The sequence below is a fragment of the Oncorhynchus nerka genome, linkage group LG26 (assembly GCF_034236695.1).
Source record: "Oncorhynchus nerka isolate Pitt River linkage group LG26, Oner_Uvic_2.0, whole genome shotgun sequence".
Lineage (NCBI taxonomy): Eukaryota > Metazoa > Chordata > Actinopteri > Salmoniformes > Salmonidae > Oncorhynchus > Oncorhynchus nerka.
Window position 1 is genome coordinate 3,285,202 of NC_088421.1, and position 26,426 is coordinate 3,311,627.

The following is a 26,426-nucleotide window of genomic DNA, read 5'->3' on the forward strand; positions in this document are numbered from 1 at the left end:
AACTCTTCTCACTGCCATCCCCTTTCTCTCTCCACACACTCCGCTCTCTCGTCTCCTTCTCTCCAACTCTTCTCACTGCCATCCCCTTTCTCTCTCCACACTCCGCTCTCTCATCTCCTTCTCTCCAACTCTTCTCACTGCCATCCCCTTTCTCTCTCCACACACTCCGCTCTCTCATCTCCTTCTCTCCAACTCTTCTCACTGCCATCCCCTTTCTCTCTCCACACACTCCGCTCTCTCATCTCCTTCTTTCCAACTCTTCTCACTGCCATCCCCTTTCTCTCTCCACACACTCCGCTCTCTCATCTCCCTCTCTCCAACTCTTCTCACTGCCATCCCCTTTCTCTCTCCACACACTCCGCTCTCTCATCTCCTTCTCTCCAACTCTTCTCACTGCCATCCCCTTTCTCTCTTCCCACACTCCTCTCTTGTTTCCTCTCTCTTCCCACTTCTCTCTCTCATTCTCCCTCTCCTCCTGTACTTTGCCCCCCCCACCATCCCCCTCTCTCCATTTCAGCTCTATGACGTTGCGTAAAGGAAAGAAACTCAGCATCACCATCCAGGAACACATGGCCATTGACGTCTGCCCAGGCCCCATCCGACCTATCAGAACAATCTCCGCCTACTTTCCCCGCCTGTCCCCCACCTCTGAGCCCCTCTCCCCCAAACCCACTGGCTCCCCATGGGTCCTCAGTCCTGGGGGCGCGGCCAGCGAGATGGGGGGTGGCGGTAGAGGAGGACTCTTGGCGCCATTGCTGCCGGGGGCGATGGGAGGGGGCGGGTCTTTGTCGTTACAGAGCAGCATGGACACGTCTGTGGAGATCAACAGTTCTGACAGTGACGACTGCAGTGAGTCCAGGGTTTGGCGTGTTGTTGAGTGTGTTTGTGTGTGTGGGGTTGGGTGTGGAGTGTGTGTGTGCCCATAAGTGTGTGTGTGTGTGTGTGCACTCGTAAACGTGATTTACATCCCATATAAATGCATAGTGTTTCATTGATGTACTCTGTTGTGACATCTATATGTAATGTCTTTAGCATGTGTGTACTTTCAGATTGTGGAAGTCAGTGTGCTGTCCTTTTCGTACAGTCATTGGTTGGTTTCAAAGCCTTTTGTGAGTCCATTCTGTGGCTTCCATTGTGATTCCAGGTATGTTGCAATAGCCTGGTCCAAGATCAGTGTGTACTGTCTTGCCAACTCCTATGGTCATTGTCACATCAAACATGGCTGGACACTATTGATTGGTTGATTGATTGATTGGTTCATTGATAAAGGTACCTTGCCTACTTTTGCTGCCGAGTTGTATTACTGATGTGACTCACCCACCCTGGGTCATTGATATGGGGGTTTTCACAATTGCAGGACATGTACCGTAGGAGTGATGGTGTTTGTTTCTGACACATGCTACTGGTTTTGAACCATTCCACTGGTTGTCTCCCATACAGCTGCTTTGGGAACACTGGAGTTTGACCTGCGGTACGAGCGAGCCTCCAGTAAGCTACACTGCACTATCCTCAGGGCCAAGGTAACCTCACAGATACTGTTCACTCACTTCCTATCTGCCCTTCGGGCCCAATCCCAAATCGAGCTCTAGACCCTGCGCCCTATGCCCTTTTGGAGATCTGAGAGAATGTGACAGATGCAAGACATATGTTAATAGCTCCATCGTGCCCTCTGATACCAATCAAATCCTCTCAGATCTCCAGAAGTGCATAGGGCGCAGGGTCTAGGGGTCGATTTGGGATTGGCCCACTCCGGCATCCATGGATGTCACTTACCCTGCCATCACACATTTGTGGAATTTCTGCATTCCATTCCAGAAAAAGAGGGTCTAGTGAAGTAAATCAATGAAGGCAGTAATATGGGAGCATTAAAGGGATAGTTCACCCTAAAATATGCAGGCCTCAATCATCCCAAATGAAAGGGAACTAATTAGACTCAGCTTGACTTCTGACTAACTTTAATGTGGAGTTGAATGGTCCCATTTACATGAATGCGTTTCAGTTTTCAGTGAATAACTTATGCTGGATGGGTCCTACTCTTAGAACAGAACATAAATAATGCAAATATAATGTTTAAAACAAAGACAGGGGCGCTGCTAGGGTGAAACTATATAGGGCACTACTTTTGACCAGGGCCCAGAGGGCTCTGGTCAGAAGTAGTGCACCAAATAGGGAATAGGGTGCTATTTCAGAAGCAGCCTTCATGTTTGCCTGCCTCTTGGCCCTCTTTCTTTGTTCAGCCTGTCTTTCTCTTTCTTTCTTTCTCAGTTTTCTTGTCTGCCTTTCCTCTTTTCAGGGTCTGAAGCCTATGGATTTTAATGGCCTAGCAGACCCCTATGTCAAACTGCACCTTCTTCCCGGGGCCTGCAAGGTGAGCCATGTAATTATGGGATCTGATACTGATACAGGTGCACCTATGTTGTCTTCCCCTCTAATGTGTTAGAATGGAATCAATGTCTCTGAACTCTATTGATTGATTTTGTTGACACTACTGAATACTTTTCCCCTTCCTCTCTTTAAAAAAAATATTTCCTTCATTCCTTTATTTCTCTCTCTCCCTCCCCCTCTCTCTCTCTGCATCTCTCAAATCAGATGTATTTATATAGCCCTTCTTACATCAGCTGATATCTCAAAGTGCTGTACAGAAACCCAGCCTGAAACCCCAAACAGCAAGCGATATGCAGGTGTAGAGGCACCTCTCTCTATTCACTGTCTCTGTCTTTCAGGCTAACAAGTTGAAGACAAAGATAGTGCGGAATACTCTGAATCCGGTGTGGAATGAAATGCTTACCTATGTTGGGATCACAGAGGCGGACATGCATAGGAAGACACTCAGGTGTGTGTGTGTGTGTGTCTGTGTGTGTGTGTGTGTGTGTGTGTGTGTGTGTGTGTGTGTGTGTGTGTGTGTGTGTGTGTGTGTGTGTGTGTGTGTGCGCTCGTGCGTGCTTGCGTGTGTGTGTGTGTGTGTGTGCATACATACATACATACATTTCAGTTGTATGTAGAGACTGGGATGTTCTAGGATTCATTTGACAGCATTAAGGGGTTTACCACAACAGTCAAGGGCTTCATCAATAAGTGCATAGACAATGTCTAGTTACCACTTACAAGGAATGGGATACGGACATTGACGCGTACAAGAAAGCCCGCTACGACCTCTGGCGAGACATCAAAGAGGCAAAAGGACAATATAGGAGGAAGGGGGAATCCTACTACACCGGCGACGATGCTCGTCGTATGTGGCCGGGCTTGCAGACGATATCTGATTACAAAAGGAAACACAGCCATGAGAAATGCCTTTTATGCTCTCGCTTCGAGGAATATAACACTGTGCCTTGTGTGAAAGTCCCTGTTTTTCCGGGCGTCTGTGTGATCTCGCTCTCTGTGGCCGATGTGAGCAAAACGTTTCAACAAGTTAACAATCACAAGGCCGTGATTGGGAATGCAAAAAGTAGCCCACTTTTTCACAATTCACCCAAATAACACTACTACATTTTTTTTTAAATGAACAGGATATAGCAGAGATACTTTCTCTCATTCACTGCCCATTGGGATTCCTATCTTCTCCTTTCTCTAATATCTCTGGACATAGTACTACAAGAACCAGTCCTGCCCAACCTAAGTACAGGGGGTCCCTAAACTGGATCTCTTTCCTCCATTGGAAAATATTAGAAGACTGTCCTACTTTAGCTACTCCATGCTGTCCTACTTTAGCTACTCCATGCTGTCCTACTTTAGCTACTCCATGCTGTCCTACTTTAGCTACTCCATGCTGTCCTACTTTAGCTACTCCATGCTGTCTTACGTTAGCTACTCCATGCTGTCCTACTTTAGCTACTCCATGCTGTCCTACTTTAGCTACTCCATGCTGTCTTACGTTAGCTACTCCATTCTGTCCTACTTTAGCTACTCCATGCTGTCCTACTTTAGCTACTCCATGCTGTCCTACTTTAGCTACTCCATGCTGTCTTACGTTAGCTACTCCATGCTGTCCTACTTTAGCTACTCCATGCTGTCTTACGTTAGCTACTCCATGCTGTCCTACTTTAGCTACTCCATGCTGTCCTACTTTAGCTACTCCATGCTGTCTTACGTTAGCTACTCCATGCTGTCCTACTTTAGCTACTCCATGCTGTCCTACTTTAGCTACTCCATGCTGTCTTACATTAGCTACTCCATGCTGTCCTACTTTAGCTACTCCATGCTGTCCTACTTTAGCTACTCCATGCTGTCCTACTTTAGCTACTCCATGCTGTCCTACTTTAGCTACTCCATGTTGTCTTACGTTAGCTACTCCATGCTGTCCTACTTTAGCTACTCCATGCTGTCTTACGTTAGCTACTCCATGCTGTCCTACTTTAGCTACTCCATGCTGTCCTACTTTAGCTACTCCATGCTGTCCTACTTTAGCTACTCCATGCTGTCTTACGTTAGCTACTCCATGCTGTCCTACTTTAGCTACTCCATGCTGTCCTACTTTAGCTACTCCATGCTGTCTTACATTAGCTACTCCATGCTGTCCTACTTTAGCTACTCCATGCTGTCCTACTTTAGCTACTCCATGCTGTCCTACTTTAGCTACTCCATGCTGTCCTACTTTAGCTCTGTAGTTGGTAAAGGGGACTACTAAATAAATGAATGAATTACTAAATTGACACATAATATTGGCAACTTCTTTTTTCTATATTTTGATGCACTAGTACCTAGTACCTAGTGTGCACGTTCACAGTTTGGCACTGTGCATTATTTATGACATCTTTATAACCTTAAAACAGAAAAAAGTGATGTCACTGATCTTACGGTGTGCTTCGCAGGGTGAGCTTCCTGTGTGAGGCTTGCTGTGCCCCCTGTCTGTGACGTCACACCAATGAAGTGATGTGATTTTCATTGTGTGGTTTCTCTGCAAGGGCTTAGCAACAATCGTTTAGTTTTCCTCTTGTCAGGACCAAGAAATAAATAGGTCAAGATCAAGCTGTCCCAGGTTATATGATGTCCCGCTCTTTCCCGAATTCACCCTACATAATATATAGGCTAGCTCAATTACATAAGGACAAGAGGAACACACTGACATTTACCTTTGGCAATGATAGGAAAGTGTGGGTGTTTAAAACACAAATATATCAACAAAGAAACACAACGTAAACACATTAACATTAAGCTCTGTGACCATACATATTTCAATTTTAAATGATCAAAATTCAGGTAGTGAAGGCAGTGTGTGTGTGTGTGTGTGTGTGCGCACACTTGCCTTATCTAGCAAGCAAGTGTTGTTTCTCTGAAAATACGTCTCTTCCTGTCAACGGCTTCGACAGTGGCTGCATGGCAAATGGCACCCTATTCCCTATATAGTACACTACTTTTGGCCAGCGCCCTTAGGGCTCTGGTCAAAGGTAGTGCACTGAAGGAAGAAGGATGCCGTTTGGGATGCAAGACAGTGTGTCGTATATTTAGACAGAATAATTCCGCCTGTCGCCCATGGTAATATCCTCTTGAATTACGTTATGGCACTCTCAGAGCCACTCGGAGGCTTCTCCTGAGGAGAAGAGCGGAACACTGCTGCACTCCGGTTCATCCCGTGATTATCCACGGTAAATTACCTGTGTGTGCCCACAACACACTGCAAATTAGCCGTATCCCCAGGCAACACCTGATTCCCGGCCGACCTTTAAAACTTTGCTGGTGTTGGGCCATTTTCTTGTCATGAAAGCGAGAGTGAGAAAGTAATTTAGTGGTTTATCTCTCGAGCTCTGTGTGTGTGTGTGTGTGTGTGTTCGCATGCTTGTGTGTACGTGCACATGTATGTGTGTGTGTATATGTTCAGGTATCGTTCTGGGAGAGTGAGCGCTGGTTTGAACTTGAACAACACATTGCCTTTTGAACAGGCCCACCTCAAAGAGTTGCCAATTCCATTCTCATCCCATTAATAAATAATAGATTTGCATTTCATTCTGGGCTGATTCCTCTCCTGCATCAAACTGTCACACAGAGATCCATCCAAGTCTGAACCTTATCCCCCCCTCCCTCCCTCCCTCCCTCCCTTGTTTCTCTCCTGGGTGGGTGGTGTACAGGCCTAGGCTTGTTTTCTCTCCTGGGTGGGTGGTGTATAGGCCTAGGGTTGCTTTCTCTCCTGGGTGGGTGGTGTATAGGCCTAGGGTTGCTTTCTCTCCTGGGTGGGGGGTGTATAGGCCTAGGGTTGTTTTCTCTCCTGGGTGGGTGGTGTATAGGCCTAGGGTTGTTTTCTCTCCTGGGTGGGTGGTGTATAGGCCTAGGGTTGTTTTCTCTCCTGGGTGGGTGGTGTATAGGCCTAGGGTTGGGGCTGACTATGGACCTATATGGGTGCAGTGTAGCCAACAGGTGAAGGGACTGCCTAGTAAACTACCTGTTGGGGCAGGCAGAAATGGCAGTGTGGAAGACCAGGACACATGAGATGCAGGGGTCGGGGTCTGCATGATTCAATAAATCTTTCCAACAATTGTTTACAGACAGATTATTTCACATATAATTCATGGCATCACAATTCCAGTGGGTCAGAAGTTTACATACACTAAGTTGACTGTGCCTTTAAACAGCTTGGAAAATTCCAGAAAATTATGTCATGGCTTTAGAAGCTTCTGATAGGCTAATTGACATAATTTGAGTAAATTGGAAGTGTACCTGTGGATGTACTTCAAGGCCTACCTTCAAACTCAGGGCCTCTTTGCTTGACATAATGGGATAATCAAAAGAAATCAGCCAAGACCTCAAAAAAATAATTGGTTCATCCTTGGGAGCAATTTCCAAACACCTCAAGGTACCACGTTAATTTGTACAAACAATAGTATGCAAGTATAAACACCATGGGACCACGCAGCCGTCATAGCGCTCAGGAAGGAGACATGTTCTGTCTCCAAGAGATTAATGTACTTTGGTGAAAATCAATCCCAGAACAACAGCAAAGGACCCTGTGAAGATGCTGGAGGAAATAGGTACAAAATTATCGATATCAACAGTAAAAGGAGTCCTATATCAACATAGCCTGAAAGGCCGCTCAGCAAAGAAGAACCCACTGCTCCAAAACCACCCATAAAAGCCAGACTACGGTTTGCAACTGCACATGGGGACAAAGATCGTACCTTTTGGAGAAATGTCCTCTGGTCTGATGAAACAAAAATAGAACTGTTTGGCCATAATGACCATCGTTATGTTTGGAGGAAAAAGGGGGAGGCTTGCAATCACGTGGGTGGCAGCATCATGTTATGAGGGTGCTTTACTGCAGGAGGGACTGGTGCACTTCACAAAATAGATGGCATCATGAGGCAGGAAAATGATGTGGATATATTGAAGCAACATCTCAAGACATCAGTCAGGAAGTTAAAGCTTGGTCGAAAACAGGTCTTCCAAATGAACAATGACCTCAAGCATACTTCCGAAGTTGTGGCAAAATGGCTTAAGGACAACAAAGTCAAGGAATTTTAGTGGGCATCACAAATCCCTGACCTAAATCCTATTGAAAGTGTGTGGGCAGAACTGAAAAAGCATGTGTGAGCAAGGAGGCCTACAAACCTGACTCAGTTACACCAACTCTGTCAGGAGGAATGGGCCAAAATTCACCCAACGTATCGTGGAAAGCTTGTGGAAGGCTTCCCGAAACGTTTGTATCAAGTTAAACAATTTAAAGGCAATGCTACCAAATACTAATTGAGTGTATGTAAACTTCTGACCCACTGGGAATGTGATGAAAGAGATAAAAGCTTAAATATATCTCTGCTATTATTCTGACATTTCACATTCTTAATATAAAGTGGCAGGATTACTATTGCAACAACACATCATCAGTAGGGTAAAACTAACCTGTCTCACGACGGTCATTCTAACTGACAGGGAATTTTTACTAGGATTAAATATCAGGAATTGTGAAAAACTGAGTTTAAATCTTTTTGGCTAAGGTGTATGTAAATTTTAGACTTCAACTGTATCTAGGTCCATTATAATTAAGTGCATTTTGTGCTTTTAATTATGTAAATATTGGGCTAGTAAAGGTGTTGATGAAATAAAAACCTTCCTCTCGCTCTCTTTCTCCCTGTTGCAGGTTGTCAGTGTGTGATGAGGATAAGTTGACTCATAATGAGTTCATCGGGGAGTCTCGGGTTCCCCTGAAGCGCGTCAAGCCAGACCAGACCAAACACTTCCACACCTGTCTGGAACACCCACCCCCAGTACGAGACCCGACCCCACACACACACACACTACACACACACACACACACACACACACACACACACACACACACACACACACACACACACACACACACACACACACTTCTCTCAACTGCAATCCCTTGAGTTATAGCTTCTTTGGACAGAGATGCACAAAGAAGAAATAAGCTCAATTTCTTCCTCTTCTTTCCCCAGCTTCCCTCTCCAACCACTATGGGGACAGCCCTCCGAGGAATCTCCTGCTACTTAAGAGAGGTGCTTTCCCCTTTCCTTCCTCCCTCCTTCGCTCTCTCTCTTGTCGCTCCCTCCCGCTCTCTCTTTCTCTGTCAATCTTTTCCCCCGCCCCTTTCTGTCTCCATATCTCTCAACCCTCTCCTTGTCTCCCCCTCTCTCTCTCCCACTCTCTCTCTCCATTTCTCTCCCTCCTTCTCACCCCTAACCAGAGCCAATTAGCAAAGCTTTAACATTCTAAATTAAAGAGCACATCAGATGTGAGGGTTTGAGCACCTCGGTAAACTAACTGGCTTCTGTTTATCAATTTTCTTTCTCTCTCTAATTGATCTAAATTAGAATTTCAATAGGAGCCACTTTGTGCAGACTGATTATAAGTCATTATCAACCTTATTTTCATCCTTAGTTACTTAGATACTTCAATGAGATGTGGGGAATATGAGAGGGGAAAAATACATCAGCTTTTAAAGATGGGAGAGGGGAGAGATAATGGAGAACAGAATATGATCAATTCCGGTAGTTTTTTTTTATGCTAAATGTATCCAGAACACAAGGCAGTGATACATAGGAAAGGGCCAACAACTCAGGTTGGTATCAGTTTATAAGCATCACATTTTGAAGTTTCGGCAAACAGATATGCCCCAGCTAGCACCTGACGTTCTGAGAACCATCTGTTTTTAGAGGTTGGTGAAAGCGTGGTTATTATTGTTCTATGGTTATTTTGCAAACAACTTTCCCACAACGTTCTGGGAATGGTGCAGGATAGTTGTTTGGCTTTGGAACATTCTCAGCACATTTAAGGTACTTGACAACATTTTTTTATTTTCTTGGTATTTCAGTTCTTTAGAAGAACGTTTCCTAAAAGTTCAAACATGGTTTACATTTAATGTCCATTTTGGTCATGTTCTAGGAATGTTCTCCAACTGGTTTGACATTGGGAATGTTCTCAAATAGCTCAGAGAATATTAAAAAAAGCTAAGTTCTTCCGTAGTTATTTCAGTGCTTCAGCATAACGTTTCCTACGTGTTCCCTCGTGGTTCTATTTAATGTCATGTTCTCAAATGGTTCCAAGAACGTTAAGAAAACATTCCGTAAATACCACAACAAAACTTTAGTAATGTTCAGAGAACGTTCTAAGACTTTAAAAAAAAACATATACATATAAAACTCTTTCTATCCTCTATCTTGGTATAAGTGTGTTGGCCATGCACACTATTTGGCCACACCTGATCTGAATGAGTGCTTGTTTCCTTTGAATAGACTAAATAGACTATTCTGTTTGAATAGACTAAAATGAACAGCTTTTGTATAAGTAAAAATACATGGTTTGCTAACTCCATCTTGGTGGCGCAGTGGACTAATTTTATGGATAGAAAACATAAAATGATAGGTTTGAATCTCACTGATGTCACAATAGAAATGTGTTTGCTTAAGGAAATTCATTTCCATGTGTACTTGGAGTAAAACAAAAAATGAACCCAAAATAAGTTAGCAGTGTTCGTGAACGTTTTAAGGAAGTTATTAAAAAACATCCTTATAGCAAGTCATTTCCATTCTTAGAGCATTAATAAAACCTCCCAGGAAAACTTTCAAGGAATCAGAGTAAAACGTTTTCAGAACTTCCCTGCAACCTAAAAATAAACATTCCCAGAACTGGCAAAATGTTCAGTTCTGTTCTCAGAAGGCTAAAAAAAAACATTGTCTTCGTTTTTTTGGGGGGGTTTCGTTCACACAACTAATGTGAAACCAAAAAAATACGTTCCCACAACTTCCAAGGAACCAAATGTGCTAGCTAGGGCATCACAGTTATTAACGCCTAAATCAAGACATTGCATCAGCGGTACACCTGTAGCACATAGTCCGCAATAGAATAAATAGCTGTCCAAATGCATGTGAATGAAGTAGGTAAATAAGAGATGGTGTCAGACAGACAACTCTCAGAGGGGAGTTAAGACTAGAGACTTAGTCCAATGATTTTTGGAAGGAGGGATCAAAGCAAGAGAGAGAAAAAGAAAGGAAACAGAGAGATGCTGAAAAGAAAGTGGGAGTTTTGTGTCTCGATTGTCTTGGACAGCTCTTAATTCACATAGATTGGATGGAGGCCAGTCATGTGTGTGTTCTTGTGTGCGTTCTGGCGTGCGTGCACTCGCGCATGTGTGTACAGCTGTGTGTGCGCACTTGTGTATGTGGCCATGAGGGTCGTGATGGATGGCCATCTGTGGTTTAATCAGATACATCTGAATATGCAAGCTAGCTAGCACAGTGCCTCAGACAGCCATTTGCATTCCTGTCCAGCCCACCTGACCTGCATGACTCTATGTGTTTACCTGATCATTAGTGGAGGAGTGTGTGTGTGTGTGTGTGTGTGTGTGTGTGTGTGTGTGTGTGTGTGTGTGTGTGTGTGTGTGTGTGTGTGTGTGTGTGTGTGTGTGTGTGTGTGTGTGTGTGTGTGTGCGTGTGTGTGTGTGTGCGTGTGTGTGTGCACTTGTGTGAGTGTGTGTGTTCTCCCATTTGAAAGGTTTTAGTCATGCACAATGCCAGACACCGGGTGACGTTTTGAGTGTTGTTGCTGAGACCTCTCCTCCAAAACTAGCTGTCAGCAAACGCCAAGCACACATACAGCACCTAAATTCAGAATGGAGGAAATAAATACAAATTCTTTCCCATCTACACACAGTACCCCTTAATGAAAAACTGAAAACATGTTTTTAGAAACAGACTGCCGAGAGCTGGCCGTCCGACCAAACTGAGCAACCGGGCAAGAAGGACTACTCTGACAGAACTACAGCGTTCCTTGGCTAAGAAGGAAGGACAACAGACTCTGCAGCACTTCGCCAATCTGGGCTATATGGGAGAGTGGCCAGACGGAAGCCACTCCTGAGACAAAGGCACATGACAGCACGCCTGGAGTTTGCAAAAAAGGCACATGAAAGCATTAGGAAAAATATTCTGTAGATTGATGAGCCAAAATGTAACTATTTGGCCTGAATGCAAAGTGCTGTCTGGAGAAAACCAGGCACAGCTCATCACCCGTCTAACACCATACCTACCGTGAAGCATGGTGGTGGCGGCATCATTGCTATGGGGATGCTTTTCAGCGGCAGGGACTGGGTGACTGGTGAGGATAGAGGGAACAATGAATGGAGCAAAATACAGGCAAAACCTTGTTGAGAACTTGCTTCAGACTGCGAACTACCTTAAGACTGGGACAAAGAGTTATGTTCCAACAGGACAATGAGCCCAAGCATACAGTTAAAACAATGCTGGAATGGCTTCAGAACAAAAATGGGAAAGTCCTTGAGTGGCCCAGCCAAAGCCCAGACTTAAATCCCATTGAAAATCTGTGGAAGATTTGAAAATGTCTGTTTCCCCCGCTACTCCCCATCCAACTTAACAGAGCTTGAGAAAATCTGCAAGGAAGAATGGGAGAAAATCCCCAAATCCAGATGTGCAAACCTGATACAGATATACTCAAAACGATTCGAAGCTGTAATCGCCGTCAAATGTGCTCTTCTACAAAGTATTGACTCAGGGGTGTGAACACTTATGTAAATTAGAGAGATATTTCTGTATTTAATTTTCAATAAATTTGCTACAATTTCGAAAAACATGTTTTCACTTTGTCATTATGGGTAGTGTGTGAAATAAAATATATTTAATTCATTTTGAATTCCGACTGTAACACAAACAAATGTGGAATAAGTCAAGAGGTATGAATACTTTCTGAAGGCATTGTATGTCCTATGTGAACCTTCGTTCGAATCGTTATACTGTGGCTGAACCGATGTCAAACGAATCAGGTAGCATTGAATAGAGTTCTATGCTGCCTACACACTAATTGCGCGCAATTCTCCTGACAAAGACAGAAACGGTGAAGAAACGGATTTGCAATAGAAAAACAAAATTGTAGTACCTTGCTTACATTTCGTTTACTGTCCATGTTAAGCCTTCATGGTCAGTGTTGAGTCATGGTGACCTTGTGTCTCTCTGTCTCTATCTTGCTCTCGGCAGGTCGATCTGGCATTTTGTGGTTGTTGTTTTTGACTCAGCAAGCGGCTCATTACCGGGCTGGCTCGCTCTGTTACAATACAATTACTGTAGTGGAACTTCAACCAATCAGGAGAAACACCATAGGCACTGCCTGGAGGGATGGAAGGAGAGAGAGAGAGAGAGAGAGAGAGGGAGGGAGGGAGCGAAATGGAGGAAGTGAGAGGGCGGGGGGGGGGGGTGGAAAGGGTGGATGGAGAGAGGGAGAGGGGGAGAAGGAGGGAGATGAAGGGAGATGAGCAGCAATGTAGAGGGCTGGAGGATTGGAGAGATATACTGAATTTTCCACCAGTAAATTCGATTTTTTATTTTTTTTTACGTGGTTTTTACGTTTCATCTACTATTTCTTTCAAAAGTCCGCCCACCATCTACTGAAATACACAACCTTCTTGGTCCGAAGCACCACCAACCAGATCCCATGACAAACATTTCAAATGTCGGCCACCACTATCTCCAGCTCCCACATTTGCAAAATCAATCTCTTGGTTCAAATGAAATAGCCTGCGCCCGTCTGGCTAACACCTTGAATCCAAAACCACTTTCAAAGAGTCCACTCCCATCCTGACAAGCAAATGCTAGCAAGCAGCTGATCTATTCCAGGTGAGCGGTTTCAAGACCGCTTGCACAGCAGCAAAGACAGAAACATTCCAGTCAGAAATCATGTGGTTCTCAGAACTTCAGAAGTGAGCATGTGACAGTGAAGGGAGGGAATTCCTGGAGTTGTTTTCTAGAATGGCTGGGGCCTTTCAACTAACTAGAGATCTCTGGTTAAACTGACAACTAGCCTCCGCATCCTGTCTGGGTTAGATTGACGTTTGCTTAACGTCACAGGGGCCAAGTGCACTGAATCTATTTGCAGAGGAGAGCGTAGGGCCCGGCTCGACCCTTAGGGGAAAAAACCACAATTTCACATGTAGAAAATCACATGATTTCACATGTAGAAAATCACATGATTTCACATGTCATTATGACACACACACGGTGCTTTTAACTTACATACGTTGACTACATTGTGTATGGTTATTGATTCAGTAATTATTATTCAACATGTTCTTGCCTGGGATTTGAACTCACAACCTCTTGGTTCACGGCATTCCGATCTTTCTGCTGCGACATTACTGTCAATAACTGCTTTCACCTGTATACCTATACTTTGGACGTCAAAGTAAATCTCAGCTTCGTTAAAAATACATTTGAAGAAAAATGATTCTATTTATCCGAGTTATTCAGGAGTAACATTAAAACAGAACGATATGCCCCACTAACATTAGACAACTATACACAAAACCCTCAAATTACTGAAATAAGTCAATTAAATCAATGATGAGAGAATAGTCAGATTAACTGATACCTAAACTGAACAAAAATATAAACGCGACATGGAACAATTTCAACGACTTTACGGAGTTACAGTTCATATGAGCAAATCAGTCAGTTGAAATAAATAAATTAGGCCCTAATCAATGGATTTCACATGACTTGGCTCGGTTGCAGGCCATTGGTGGGCCTGGGAAGGCATAGGCACTTGGGTGCCAGGCCCGCTCAATGAAGAGCCAGGCCCAGCCAATCAGAATTCGTTTTTCACCACTGAAGGGCTTTATTACAGACAGAGATACTTTCATAGTTTCATCGTTTCATCAGCTGTTCAGGTGGCTGGTCTCAGACGATCCCGCAGGTGAAGAAGCGTGATGCGGAGGTCCTGGGCTGGCGTGGTTACAAGTGGCCTGCGGTTGTGAGGCCGGTTGGACGTACTGCTAAATTCTCTAAAATGACGTTGGAGTTGGCTTATGGTAGGCAAATGAACATTCAATTCTCTGGCAACAGCTCTGGCGGACATTCCTGCAGTCAGCATGCCAGTCAGCATGCTCCCCCAAAACCTGAAACATCTGTGGCATTGTGTTGTGTGACAAAACTGCACATTTTAGAGTGGCCATTTAATGTCCCCAGCACAAGGTGCACCTGTATAATGATCATGCTGAGAAATGCTCATTAACAGGGATGTGTATATTTCTGTGTATATGTAAGAATGGTCCACCACCCAAAGGACATTCAGCCAACTTGACACAACTGTGGGAAGCATTGGAGTCAACATCGGCCAGCATCTCTGTGGAACGCTTTCGACACCTTGTATAGTCCATGTCCCGACAAATGTAGGTTTTTCTGAGGGCAAAAGGGGCAGTGCAACTCAACATTAGGCAGTTGTTTCTAATGTTTGTTATACTCCGTGTATATGCCACTTAGCAGCAGACACCTTTATCCAATGCAACTGACAGTAGTGAGTCCATACAGTTGTTGTATGTGATCGCCGCAGGATTTGGACCCACAACCTTAATGCTAGTGCCACGCTTTCAGCAACTGAGCCACAAAGGACCATCAACACACTAGACTTGCTGGCTTAGTCAGAAGGTAAGGGTCCTTGGTTTTCACAGCAGTGGATGAATGTGCACTCGCTCTGTCCCTGACTCCCTGTTAACTCATTACCAATTGAAATAGAACTTCGGCTACCTCGGAAATGTCTAAACATTGCTCTAGCTGGCTTCAAGGATTTTTGAAAATAGAATGGGGTTTTACTTTAGAAACACGACATGCAAAGGCATTGATTTTAACATTTGATTAGGATGGAATGAGCCTGCATACTGAGAGAATTAGAGAGAGAGAGAGAGAGAGAGGGAGAGAGAGAGAGAGAGAGGAAATTCAATGTTCCGACTGCTATCAACGGAGGATCCATCATAATGAGGATGTGTGTGTGTGTGTGTGTGTGTGTGTGTGTGTGTGTGTGTGTGTGTGTGTGTGTGTGTGTGTGTGTGTGTGTGTGTGTGTGTGTGTGTGTGTGTGTGTGTGTGTGTGTGTGTGTGTGTGTGTGTGTGTGTGTGTGTGTGTGTGTGTGTGTGTGTGTGTGTGTGTGTGTGTGTGTGAGACAGTATGATGGTGAGGAACATAAAGACAGTGGTGTGAGCCAAACAGTGGGTGGGTGAGAGTGGGCGAGCATTCGTTCAGAGGACAGAGAGAGAGAGAGAGAGAGAGAGAGAGAGAGAGAGACGAAGGGAAGTGAGCCAGGCTTATACTATTGATCTACTCGTCTCCTCTCTCTGTCTGTCTGGGTGGAGGGGGGGGGGGGATCTTTCTATCTACATTCACGCACGTCAGATGTATCTAGTAATTGACCTTTCATTGTGATGAGGGTTAATTCATTAACACTGCGTGTGGGGTAACTGTGGGTTTGGTGCTCGTCTACTGGTTGAGTTGTGCTATGCTGCTGCTATGTTGCTCATTACTGTAGAGTGGAGACTGGAGAGTATTTTACCATCCTCCTAAATACAAGTCCTCTATTCACTACTCATAACAAGCAGCCTACTGTACTCATATAGGCTATAACCAGGACATTAGTCTCGCGTTGCCATACCTCTAAAATCCCGTCGTTGTCACGTCTCCTGAAGCCTGGTTCGCGACGAGGCTACCAGGACTAGCTCACATATCAAACTTGTGTCCCTTCATCCTCCTCCTACCCACCTTCTAACCTTGTCTGACGAATCCTTTACTCAGAGAAGAAGAGAGGAGGCGAAGGAAAGAGTCAAGCCTTCTGCCCTTTTCCTCTTTCAACCCTTACCTCCCCTTCTTTTTTCTTCCCTCTTCAAGCAGTGGGAGAACGAGCAGCTCCACAGTCTGGAGGAGAGGGGGCGGGTGCTCCTCTCCCTGCAGTTCCTTCCCCCACTAGACGAGGGCGATGGAGGAGGAGGGGGCCGGAGAGGAGAGGGATTGTGTGTCGGGGTGCAGCGCTGCGCTCACCTGGCCGCCATGGACGTCAACGGCTTCTCAGACCCCTACGTCAAAACGTAAGCGTGTGTGTGTGTGTGTGTGTGTGTGAGTGTGTGTGTCCATGTCAAAAACTATACAAATCAGACATGAGTTGTCACATCTAGTCATTACAGGCATTAAAGGCATTGCAGCTAAGGCTTTATCTGTTCGACTTAACCTCTGGATCATTTAGCTATTTGATTTGGGATTTTAGGACCCCTTCAGGTATCCTCCAAAAATCAACAAAAAAATGTATGTAAAATATGGAATTTGGCCTTTAACCCCCTTATCGCTCTGCTTCCATTCATTTGTATGTGTTACCTTCAGACGAGTCCTGTGACACAGAGATCACAATCGTGTTCATCACAAAATGTTACAACCCCCCCCCCCCGACCGACTTTGACTTGATTTCATTGTTTTATTCTTAAACATCCGTTCTCCTTTCCATCCTAATATCTTCATAAAGCACTCAACAATGTCTGACTAGAAGGATAGTTTTACTTAAGCTTCAGGCCTTTCCTATTCAAGCCAAGCAGGAATTAAGGAAGCTGGAGATTGAGAGGAGGGCCATAAATGACAAGTTAACAGTATAATATATCAAACGCAGCAAAGTCTTAGTGTCAAGAAAATTGGATGAGATGGGTGGTGAACCAGTCGTAATTGAGCCCCAAATGCAGACAGAAGTAAAGTGTTTAAACCATTTGGCTGGCAGCATTGAAAATCAAAAAGAGAGAGAAAGAGCGACAGATAGGGGAGGGGGGGGGGGGGGGGGGGTACTGCGTTTTCAGATGAAAGGAAAGTTGGAATAGGTTAAAGAGTGAAGAGAGGAGTGAATATGGGTAGGAGAGACGACCTGGGTCTAGTTCCATTAGGATTCCTTTCACCTTCTCCTAACTCCTTCCTTTTTGGCATTGGTTGGAAATCAATACAGTGTCCTGTTGGAAGGCTGGCTGGAGCATCACTGTGTTACTTGAATCTAGACCAATCCACTGTCCAGTTCTATCACATTTGGAAGCACCAGGGGAGCCAGGTGACTGAAATTGAATGGGGCCCAAGAAGACCATCACTCACTTCAATTGGTCTGGGTGTGATAAAGAGAAAGGAATAGAGCAGGTCTGTTTCTTCCATCCTCCATGTTCCTCTTAATTGTATTCCATGTGTCATCTGTTTAAGTCAAATGTTCCAAAGTATTTAATTCCTCCCAAGGCAAAATGGCACAGGAACAGACGAGAGCTCAGTTCACTATCGCCCGCCCCCGCACACACACTCTGTCACACACACATGCATAGACTCTGTCACGCACGCACACACACACACACACACACACACACACACACACACACACACACACACACACACACATGCGCACACACATGCGCACACACACATTGTCACCCACACTCTCTGTCTCTCACACAGATCAAAGCTAAGTCTCTCACTGTGCATGTGACAGTGTGTGTGTACATGTACATGTGTGTGTGTGTGTGTGTGTGTGTGTGTGTGTGTGTGTGTGTGTGTGTGTGTGTGTGTGTGTGTGTGTGTGTGTGTGTGTGTGTGTGTGTGTGCGTGTGTGCGCGTGTGTGCGCGTGCGTGTGCGTGTGTGTGTGTGCTACCCACTGTTTAGGAAGCGTATCAAAATTTTATCAGCAGTCAGTGGGATGTCACCACAAAAGGCCTGAGAGACATACCTGTGTGCATGCATTTGAGGGATTGTTTGTGTGTCAATCTATGACACCCCTGTGACACCCTCTATTTCCCCTTTCTCACTCCCCTAACCCTCTGTCTCTCCCCTCTCTCACCCACCCATCTCTCTCCTCCTCCTCTATCTCTCACCCTTTCAGATATCTGAAGCCCGACACACAGAAGAAATCCAAACACAAAACGGCTGTGATTAAAAAGACCCTTAACCCTGAATTCAATGAGGTATATCCCTGCTGGGTCTCCAGGCGAGACTGGCACCTCATATGCTAGGCATGTAGTGTGTTGTAGCGTATACTCTACCAGTCCTCTCTCTGGAGGGGGTCAATGTTAATGTCAATGCTAATGAGATGTCCAGTCCAATATCCCACACTCTCCTCATCTGTCATCCTCTCTCTCTGTCTCTCTGTCTCTGTCTCGCTCTCTCTTCTAGTATACAGTATTCATCACCTCTTCTACCCTCTCCCTTTTCTTAGGAAAATCACTCCTTCCTCCTCATTCTCTCTCTATCAGTACTACATCCCATTTCCTCTGAATTGAATTATAACTAGGGATGCACGATATATCGGTAAGCATATCGGAATCGGCCGATATTAGCTAAAAATGCCAACATCGGCATCGGCCCGATGTCTAGTTTAACACTGACGTGCAAACCGATGTCAAAGCTGACGTGCATACCTATATAACGTAGGTAGATGACGTGCATACCTATATAGCGTAGGTAGATGACGTGCATACCTATATAACGTAGGTAGATGACGTGCATACCTATATAACGTAGGTAGATGACGTGCATACCTATATAACGTAGGTAGATGACGTAATGACGCCACAAAAAAATATAGCACTACACGTGCAACACAGTATTCCTAACCTAGCCCACAATGTCTGCTGTGTGGATCGAGCAGTCAACAAAGTAGAGCAGTCATTTGAAAGAGTAAGAACATTTCAGCGATACAACTCAAAGGCGAAATCCATTAACGCCAAGATAATGGAATTCATTGCCCTTGACAATCAACCATTCTCTGTCGTGGATGATGTTGGCTTTCGCCGACTGGTCGAGCACCTCGAGCCCCGGTACACACTACCAAGTAGGTGCTATTTTTCAAATGTTGCCCTACCGGAGTTACACAGTATTGTTGAAGTGCACATCCATGAGCTACTTGCTATGGGCGTCACTGCTATTAGCCTCACGACTGACATTTGTGACCAGCGATGTCATCCCCATGAGCATGCTGAGTCTGACAGCCCAGTGGGTCGACCAGGATTTCGTATTGAGTTAAGCCGTATTGCTCAAGAATGTGCTGGTTCTCATACCGCTGCTGCCACTTCAATGGGATTTGAGAACATGTTTGAAACTTGGAAACATGAACAGACTCCCAGCGCCATTCCAACAGCTGACTCATGAAATAAGCTCATCAACTGTGTCTGCAGCAGACGTGATACCCTCTGTCATGGCATTGAAACGCCTGCTCAACAAAACTGCCGACACAGACCGTGTGGTTAACTTGGAAAAGTACTCTACTAGAGAGTGTGAACAAAGCGACTCGGTGGCATTCTCTCTAAGACTCTTCACTGTGTCGTCACCATGCTCCATGCGAGGTACAAGGAACCGCTACTTCCTATGCAGGCAAGAAACAGGGTTTACGTGAAATGTTACAGACACAGCTGGACAAGACGGAAACGGACACAGTGACGGTGCCCACCGAGGAAGAGAGGCCACGGACAGACAGGACTGAAACTTCACTGCTTGACATGGATGATGAAATCCTGTTTGAGAATGAAACAAATGAACAATGAAACAGCACAGCAAGTAAGTGAAAGAAATAGGTTTTTGATTATGTTTCGCTGGTAATGGGGACATACGTAAATGCCACCAAAATAACTTTATGGTCAGTGTGTGTGTTTCAACTATTTAACTGTTCTAGAATGCTTCAAAGGCCGCAAAAAAAATTCAATGCCGGTTATCGGTATCTGTTTATTTTTTGACAAGGGAAATATTGGATGTCATATCGATGCTCCCCAATTATAACAATGGATCATCATTTGCAATCGTCTGAACACTGAGCATATCAGTAATGTCCTTTGCTTGGCCCTCTCATCTCTATATGTCCCCCCCCCTTCCTCTCTCCTCCGTCTCTCCCCCGCTCATTCTACAGTGTGGGCATTGGGATCCGTTTGCCCTTCACAAATCCTAACTTTAGTAATTTTCTTTTATTTTTTATTTCGCTTTTATTTAACCAGGTAGGCTAGTTGAGAACAAATTCTCATTTGCAACTGCGACCTGGCCAAGATAAAGATTAGCAGTGTGAACAGACAACACAGAGTTACACATGGAGTAAACAATTAACAAGTCAATAACACAGTAGAAAAAAATGGGGAATCTATATACAATGTGTGCAAAAGACATGAGGTAGGCGAATAATTACAATTTTGCAGATTAACACTGGAGTGATAAATGATCAGATGGTCATGTACAGGTAGAGATGTGCAAAAGAGCAGAAAAGTAAATAAATAAAACAGTATGGGGATGAGGTAGGTGAAAATGGGTGGGCTATTTACCAATAGACTATGTACAGCTGCAGCGATCGGTTAGCTGCTCAGATAGCTGATGTTTGAAGTTGGTGAGGGAGATAAAAGTCTCCAACTTCAGTGATTTTTGCAATTCGTTCCAGTCACAGGCAGCAGTGTATTGGAATGAAAGGCGGCCAAATGAGGTGTTGGCTTTAGGGATGATCAATGAGATACACCTGCTGGAGCGCGTGCTACGGATGGGTGTTGCCATTCGTGACCAGTGAACTGAGATAAGGCAGAGCTTTACCTAGCATGGACTTGTAGATGACCTGGAGCCAGTAGGTCTGGCGACGAATATGTAGCGAGGGCCAGCCGACTAGAGCATACAAGTCGCAGTGGTGGGTGGTATAAGGTGCTTTAGTGACAAAAACGGATGGCACTGTGATAGACTGCATCCAGTTTGCTGAGTAGAGTGTTGGAAGCCATTTTGTAGATGACATCGCCGAAGTCGAGGATCGGTAGGATAGTCAGTTTTACTAGGGTAAGCTTGGCGGCGTGAGTGAAGGAGGCTTTGTTGCGGAATAGAAAGCCGACTCTTGATTTGATTTTCGATTGGAGATGTTTGATATGAGTCTGGAAGGAGAGTTTGCAGTCTAGCCAGACACCTAGGTACTTATAGATGTCCACATATTCAAGGTCGGAACCATCCAGGGTGGTGATGCTAGTCGGGCATGCGGGTGCAGGCAGCGATCGGTTGAAAAGCATGCATTTGGTTTTACTAGCGTTTAAGAGCAGTTGGAGGCCACGGAAGGAGTGTTGTATGGCATTGAAGCTCGTTTGGAGGTTAGATAGCACAGTGTCCAATGACGGGCCGAAAGTATATAGAATGGTGTCGTCTGCGTAGAGGTGGATCAGGGAATCGTCCGCAGCAAGAGCAACATCATTGATATATACAGAGAAAAGAGTCGGCCCGAGAATTGAACCCTGTGGCACCCCCATAGAGACTGCCAGAGGACGGGACAGCATGCCCTCCGATTTGACACACTGAACTCTGTCTGCAAAGTAATTGGTGAACCAGGCAAGGCAGTCATCCGAAAAACCGAGGCTACTGAGTCTGCCGATAAGAATATGGTGATTGACAGAGTCGAAGGCCTTGGCAAGGTCGATGAAGACGGCTGCACAGTACTATCTTTTATCGATGGCGGTTATGATATCGTTTAGTACCTTGAGTGTGGCTGAGGTGCACCCGTGACCGGCTCGGAAACCAGATTGCACAGCGGAGAAGATACGGTGGGATTCGAGATGGTCAGTGACCTGTTTGTTGACTTGGCTTTCGAAGACCTTAGATAGGCAGGGCAGGATGGATATAAGTCTGTAACAGTTTGGGTCCAGGGTGTCTCCCCCTTTGAAGAGGGGGATGACTGCGGCAGCTTTCCAATCCTTGGGGATCTCGGACGATATGAAAGAGAGGTTGAACAGGCTGGTAATAGGGGTTGCGACAATGGCGGCGGATAGTTTCAGAAATAGAGGGTCCAGATTGTCAAGCCCAGCTGATTTGTACGGGTCCAGGTTTTGGAGCTCTTTCAGAACATCTGCTATCTGGATTTGGGTAAAGGAGAACCTGGAGAGGCTTGGGTGAGGAGCTGCGGGGGGGGGGGCGGAGCTGTTGGCCGAGGTTGGAGTAGCCAGGCGGAAGGCATGGCCAGCCGTTGAGAAATGCTTGTGTTGAAGTTTTCGATAATCATGGATTTATCGGTGGTGACCGTGTTACCTAGCCTCAGTGCAGTGGGCAGCTGGGAGGAGGTGCTGTTGTTCTCCATGGACTTCACAGTGTCCCAGAACTTTTTGGAGTTGGAGCTACAGGATGCAAACTTCTGCCTGAAGAAGCTGGCCTTAGCTTTCCTGACTGACTGCGTGTATTGGTTCCTGACTTCCCTGAACAGTTGCATATCACGGGGACTATTCGATGCTATTGCAGTCCGCCACAGGATGTTTTTGTGCTGGTCGAGGGCAGTCAGGTCTGGAGTGAACCAAGGGCTGTATCTGTTCTTAGTTCTGCATTTTTTGAACGGAGCATGCTTATCTAAAATGGAGAGGAAGTTACTTTTAAAGAATGACCAGGCATCCTCAACTGACGGGATGAGGTCAATGTCCTTCCAGGATACCCGGGCCAGGTCGATTAGGAAGGCCTGATCACAGAAGTGTTTTAGGGAGCGTTTGACTGTGATGAGGGGTGGTCGTTTGACTGCGGCTCCGTAGCGGATACAGGCAATGAGGCAGTGATCGCTGAGATCCTGGTTGAAGACAGCGGAGGTGTATTTGGAGGGCCAGTTGGTCAGGATGACGTCTATGAGGGTGCCCTTGTTTACAGAGTTAGGGTTGTACCTGGTGGGTTCCTTGATGATTTGTGTGAGATTGAGGGCATCTAGCTTAGATTGTAGGACTGCCGGGGTGTTAAGCATATCCCAGTTTAGGTCACCTAACAGAACAAACTCTGAAGCTAGATGGGGGGGCGATCAATTGACAAATGGTGTCCAGGGCACAGCTGGGAGCTGAGGGGGGTCGGTAGCAGGCGGCAACAGTGAGAGACTTATTTCTGGAGAGAGTAATTTTCAAAATTAGTAGTTCGAACTGTTTGGGTATGGACCTGGAAAGTATGACATTACTTTGCAGGCTATCTCTGCAGTAGACTGCAACTCCTCCCCCCTTTGGCAGTTCTATCTTGACGGAAGATGTTATAGTTGGGTATGGAAATCTCTGAATTTTTGGTGGCCTTCCTGAGCAAAGATTCAGACACAGCAAGGACATCAGGGTTAGCAGAGTGTGCTAAAGCAGTGAGTAAAACAAACTTAGGGAGGAGGCTTCTGATGTTGACATGCATGAAACCAAGGCTTTTTCGATCACAGAAGTCAACAAATGAGGGTGCCTGGGGACATGCAGGGCCTGGGTTTACCTCCACATCACCCGCGGAACAGAGAAGGAGTAGTATGAGGGTGCGGCTAAAGGCTATCAAAACTGGTCGCCTAGAGCGTTGGGGACAGAGAATAAGAGGAGCAGGTTTCTGGGCATGGTAGAATATATTCAGGGCATAATGCGCAGGCAGGGGTATGGTGGGGTGCGGGTACAGCGGAGGTAAGCCCAGGCCCCGGGTGATGATGAGAGAGGTTGTATCTCTGGACATGCTGGTTGTAATGGGTGAGGTCACCGCATGTGTGGGAGGTGGGACAAAGGAGTTATCAGGGGTATGAAGAGTGGAACTAGGGGCTCCATTGTGAACTAAAACAATGATAACTAACCTGAACAACAGTATACAAGGCATATTGACATTTGAGAGAGACATACAGCGAGGCATACAGTAATCACAGGTGTTGAATTGGGAAAGCTAGCTAAAACAGTAGGTTAGACAACAACAGCTAATCAGCTAGCATGACAACAGCAGGTAAAATGGCGTGGAAACACTAAAGCTGACCATAGATCAGTGTCCAGTAGCAACCTCCTCCTACTGAATGGGCTCTCCTGTCGTTCCCTTGCACCCTACAGGAGTTCTTTTATGAGATCTCCATGTCAGAGCTGTCCAATAAGACTCTGGAGGTCACTGTGTGGGACTACGACTTGGGGCGCTCCAATGACTTCATAGGTGAGACTCTTCACTTTGCACACATACGCACGCGCACACACAGAGCGAGAGAGATGGCGAGAGAGACACAGCCCTATGCCCAGAGGGCACATCCCTATGAGAAGCATTGGGCATTGGGACATTGAACTCCTGAAAGGTTCCCATTGTGACACTGTTGATCATGTTTACAGGTGGAGTGTGCCTGAGCTGTCACTCACAGGGAGACCCCCTCCGTCATTGGATGGACTGCCTTAAGAACAAGGGTCAGAGGGTGGAGCGCTGGCACGTACTGACCAATGAGCTCCCAAGATCCGTAAGTCATGAGTAAAGGCCACACCTCTACTAAGACACAAGGCTCAGTCACAATTCTTCACCCTTCTCCCTTTGTTGCACACTTCGTCTTTAATATGTCAACGGTGGAAACTCCCTCAAGGCAGGTGTGGAGAATCGGGATACAGATTCAAATCATCCCTCTAGCCGCCTACCACCTAGGAATTCCTAGAGATCTGAGAGGATTGGATAGATCAAAAATACTGAGGAAATTCCACCTAGCTTATCAGAACGCAAGGGGGAAGCCATGACCGTATTGATCTGGATCCAATTGAAACCTTTCAGATCTACTGTAGTGCCTAGGTGGTAGGGGGTATGGGTTGGTTTGGAACTCAGTGAACATGAACCATATCTAGGCTCTCTCTTAGAGCCCTGTTTATACCTTGGTTCAAACATGCATACCTCTTCCTGATATTTTCCTGATCTTGTCTGTTTACACTTAGAAGATCTGATCACAATCAGATAGCAATGCGTATTTTAATCGTCTACACCTGTCTAAAAATGTGGGCACAATCCAAATGTTGACAGGATTAGGACAAAGGACACATGTTAGCACCAGGTATAAATGGGGATGACTTGCCACAGGATGGGATGCACTACCTGTATGTTTCGATGTCTATAAGGGTGATTCAAACCAACACACCATAACACACCATGGAGAAAATGCATGCTGACTATAAGTCATTTACACTACAAGGCCTGGATGTTATTAAGCACAACTCCTTCATGCTATGGAATAAGTGGTGGTGTTGATGATCCCTTCAAGTTAAATGAGAGTTTCTTTGATTATTTGAATCAGCTGAGTAGTGCTCGGGCAAAAACCAAAATGTGCACCCCTTTGGGGTCCAGAGGACCGAGTTTAGGAAACGCTGGGTTAGATGGAGATGTTTGAGAGTGGGATGGGGAATGCGGTTCTGGTTGCCTTATGGCCTCTTGTCACTAATGTTGACATACACAACTCAACATCATACCTCCAATTTTATCGGATTTCATCTGCACGTTTTAGTCTACGGGCTCTTTTACTTCTCTTGTTCAGCTGATTTGATTGATTTCCATATCTTTCATGGTTATTTTTGAATAATAAATTGATGTCTATGTTGGTAATAATATGCCTATGCTACACAAATACCGGCACACAAATATCTAACATCAGATATCCTGTTTGTGTTGTTGACATTTGAACCCAAATGGAGCCCTATTCCCTACATAACCCTATGGGCCTTGGTCAAAAGTAGTCCACTTACATAGGGAATAGGGGGCCATTTGGAACGAACACATTCACTTGCATCCAAAACATGACATACACTGATAATGTTATGACTACAGAAGTTCTTCCATGTTGTTGCATGATGCAATACAGTATTGACAAAAACAAGTTGACCCCCCCCTAATATAACTATCCCCAGCCCCCCCCCCCCAAAAAAAAAGTATTTGATCATAAAAGTATTATTATTATTATTACTTGGTTTATTATTGAGGTGATTTCCCTGTATTGCTATTTTTGTTTTCTGTCATGTTTCTTATATTTGTCTCTTAATGCACGACTGAATGTGTGAATGTGGGTTTTTACTGGCGTTTCAATGGCTGTATACAATTATCTTGTTGTGCTTTTAACAATTGTTGTTCTTACATTTATATCAGGTGTTTTGTGTACAATATGAAAATACATTTGGAATGCACTACTGTATAAGTCTGACTTGGTTTCTATTGTGTGAGATGGCTTGCCTGAGAGAAATGCAGTAGTCACTCAGTGCTACTGAACAGTAAAATAGCTCACGTTTACCCCCTGGTGGTTCAATGAATACATTACACATTTTCAAGTGTTCAAGTAATTTAGCTGACGCCCTAACCATGTTAAACGGTCCTTGCTATCCGCCATTCTTGGGATGTACCAACTCTGACATTACCTCATTGAAGTTTAAATTTACAATGGTTACGATTAGTTAAGGGTTAAAGTTAGGGTTATGGGTTGGGGACGTCCCAAGGATCCCGGGTAGCAC

General features: G+C 45.1%; 1 protein-coding gene across 1 annotated transcript; it reads left to right on the top strand.

Moving 5' to 3' along the window:
• The first annotated feature begins 521 nt into the window (after positions 1 to 521).
• On the top strand, positions 522 to 25,825 carry doc2a (double C2-like domains, alpha). Its single transcript, XM_065011112.1, has 10 exons — positions 522 to 849; positions 1,441 to 1,520; positions 2,294 to 2,368; positions 2,724 to 2,833; positions 8,066 to 8,192; positions 8,391 to 8,450; positions 16,110 to 16,306; positions 18,110 to 18,191; positions 24,021 to 24,117; positions 24,288 to 25,825. Exons 1-10 carry the CDS (start codon positions 522 to 524, stop codon positions 24,422 to 24,424), a joined length of 1,293 nt encoding a protein of 430 aa, XP_064867184.1. The 3' UTR covers positions 24,425 to 25,825.
• Positions 25,826 to 26,426: the final 601 nt, after the last annotated feature.

Excerpts from the sequence above, each read along its gene's own strand:
- doc2a (XM_065011112.1), top strand. The coding sequence starts at position 522 with ATGACGTTGCGTAAAGGAAAGAAACTCAGCATCACCATCCAGGAACAC. Across the intron at positions 850-1,440 it reads TTCTGACAGTGACGACTGCA|CTGCTTTGGGAACACTGGAG; the intron begins GTGAGTCCAGGG and ends TCTCCCATACAG. Across the intron at positions 24,118-24,287 it reads GCGCTCCAATGACTTCATAG|GTGGAGTGTGCCTGAGCTGT; the intron begins GTGAGACTCTTC and ends TCATGTTTACAG.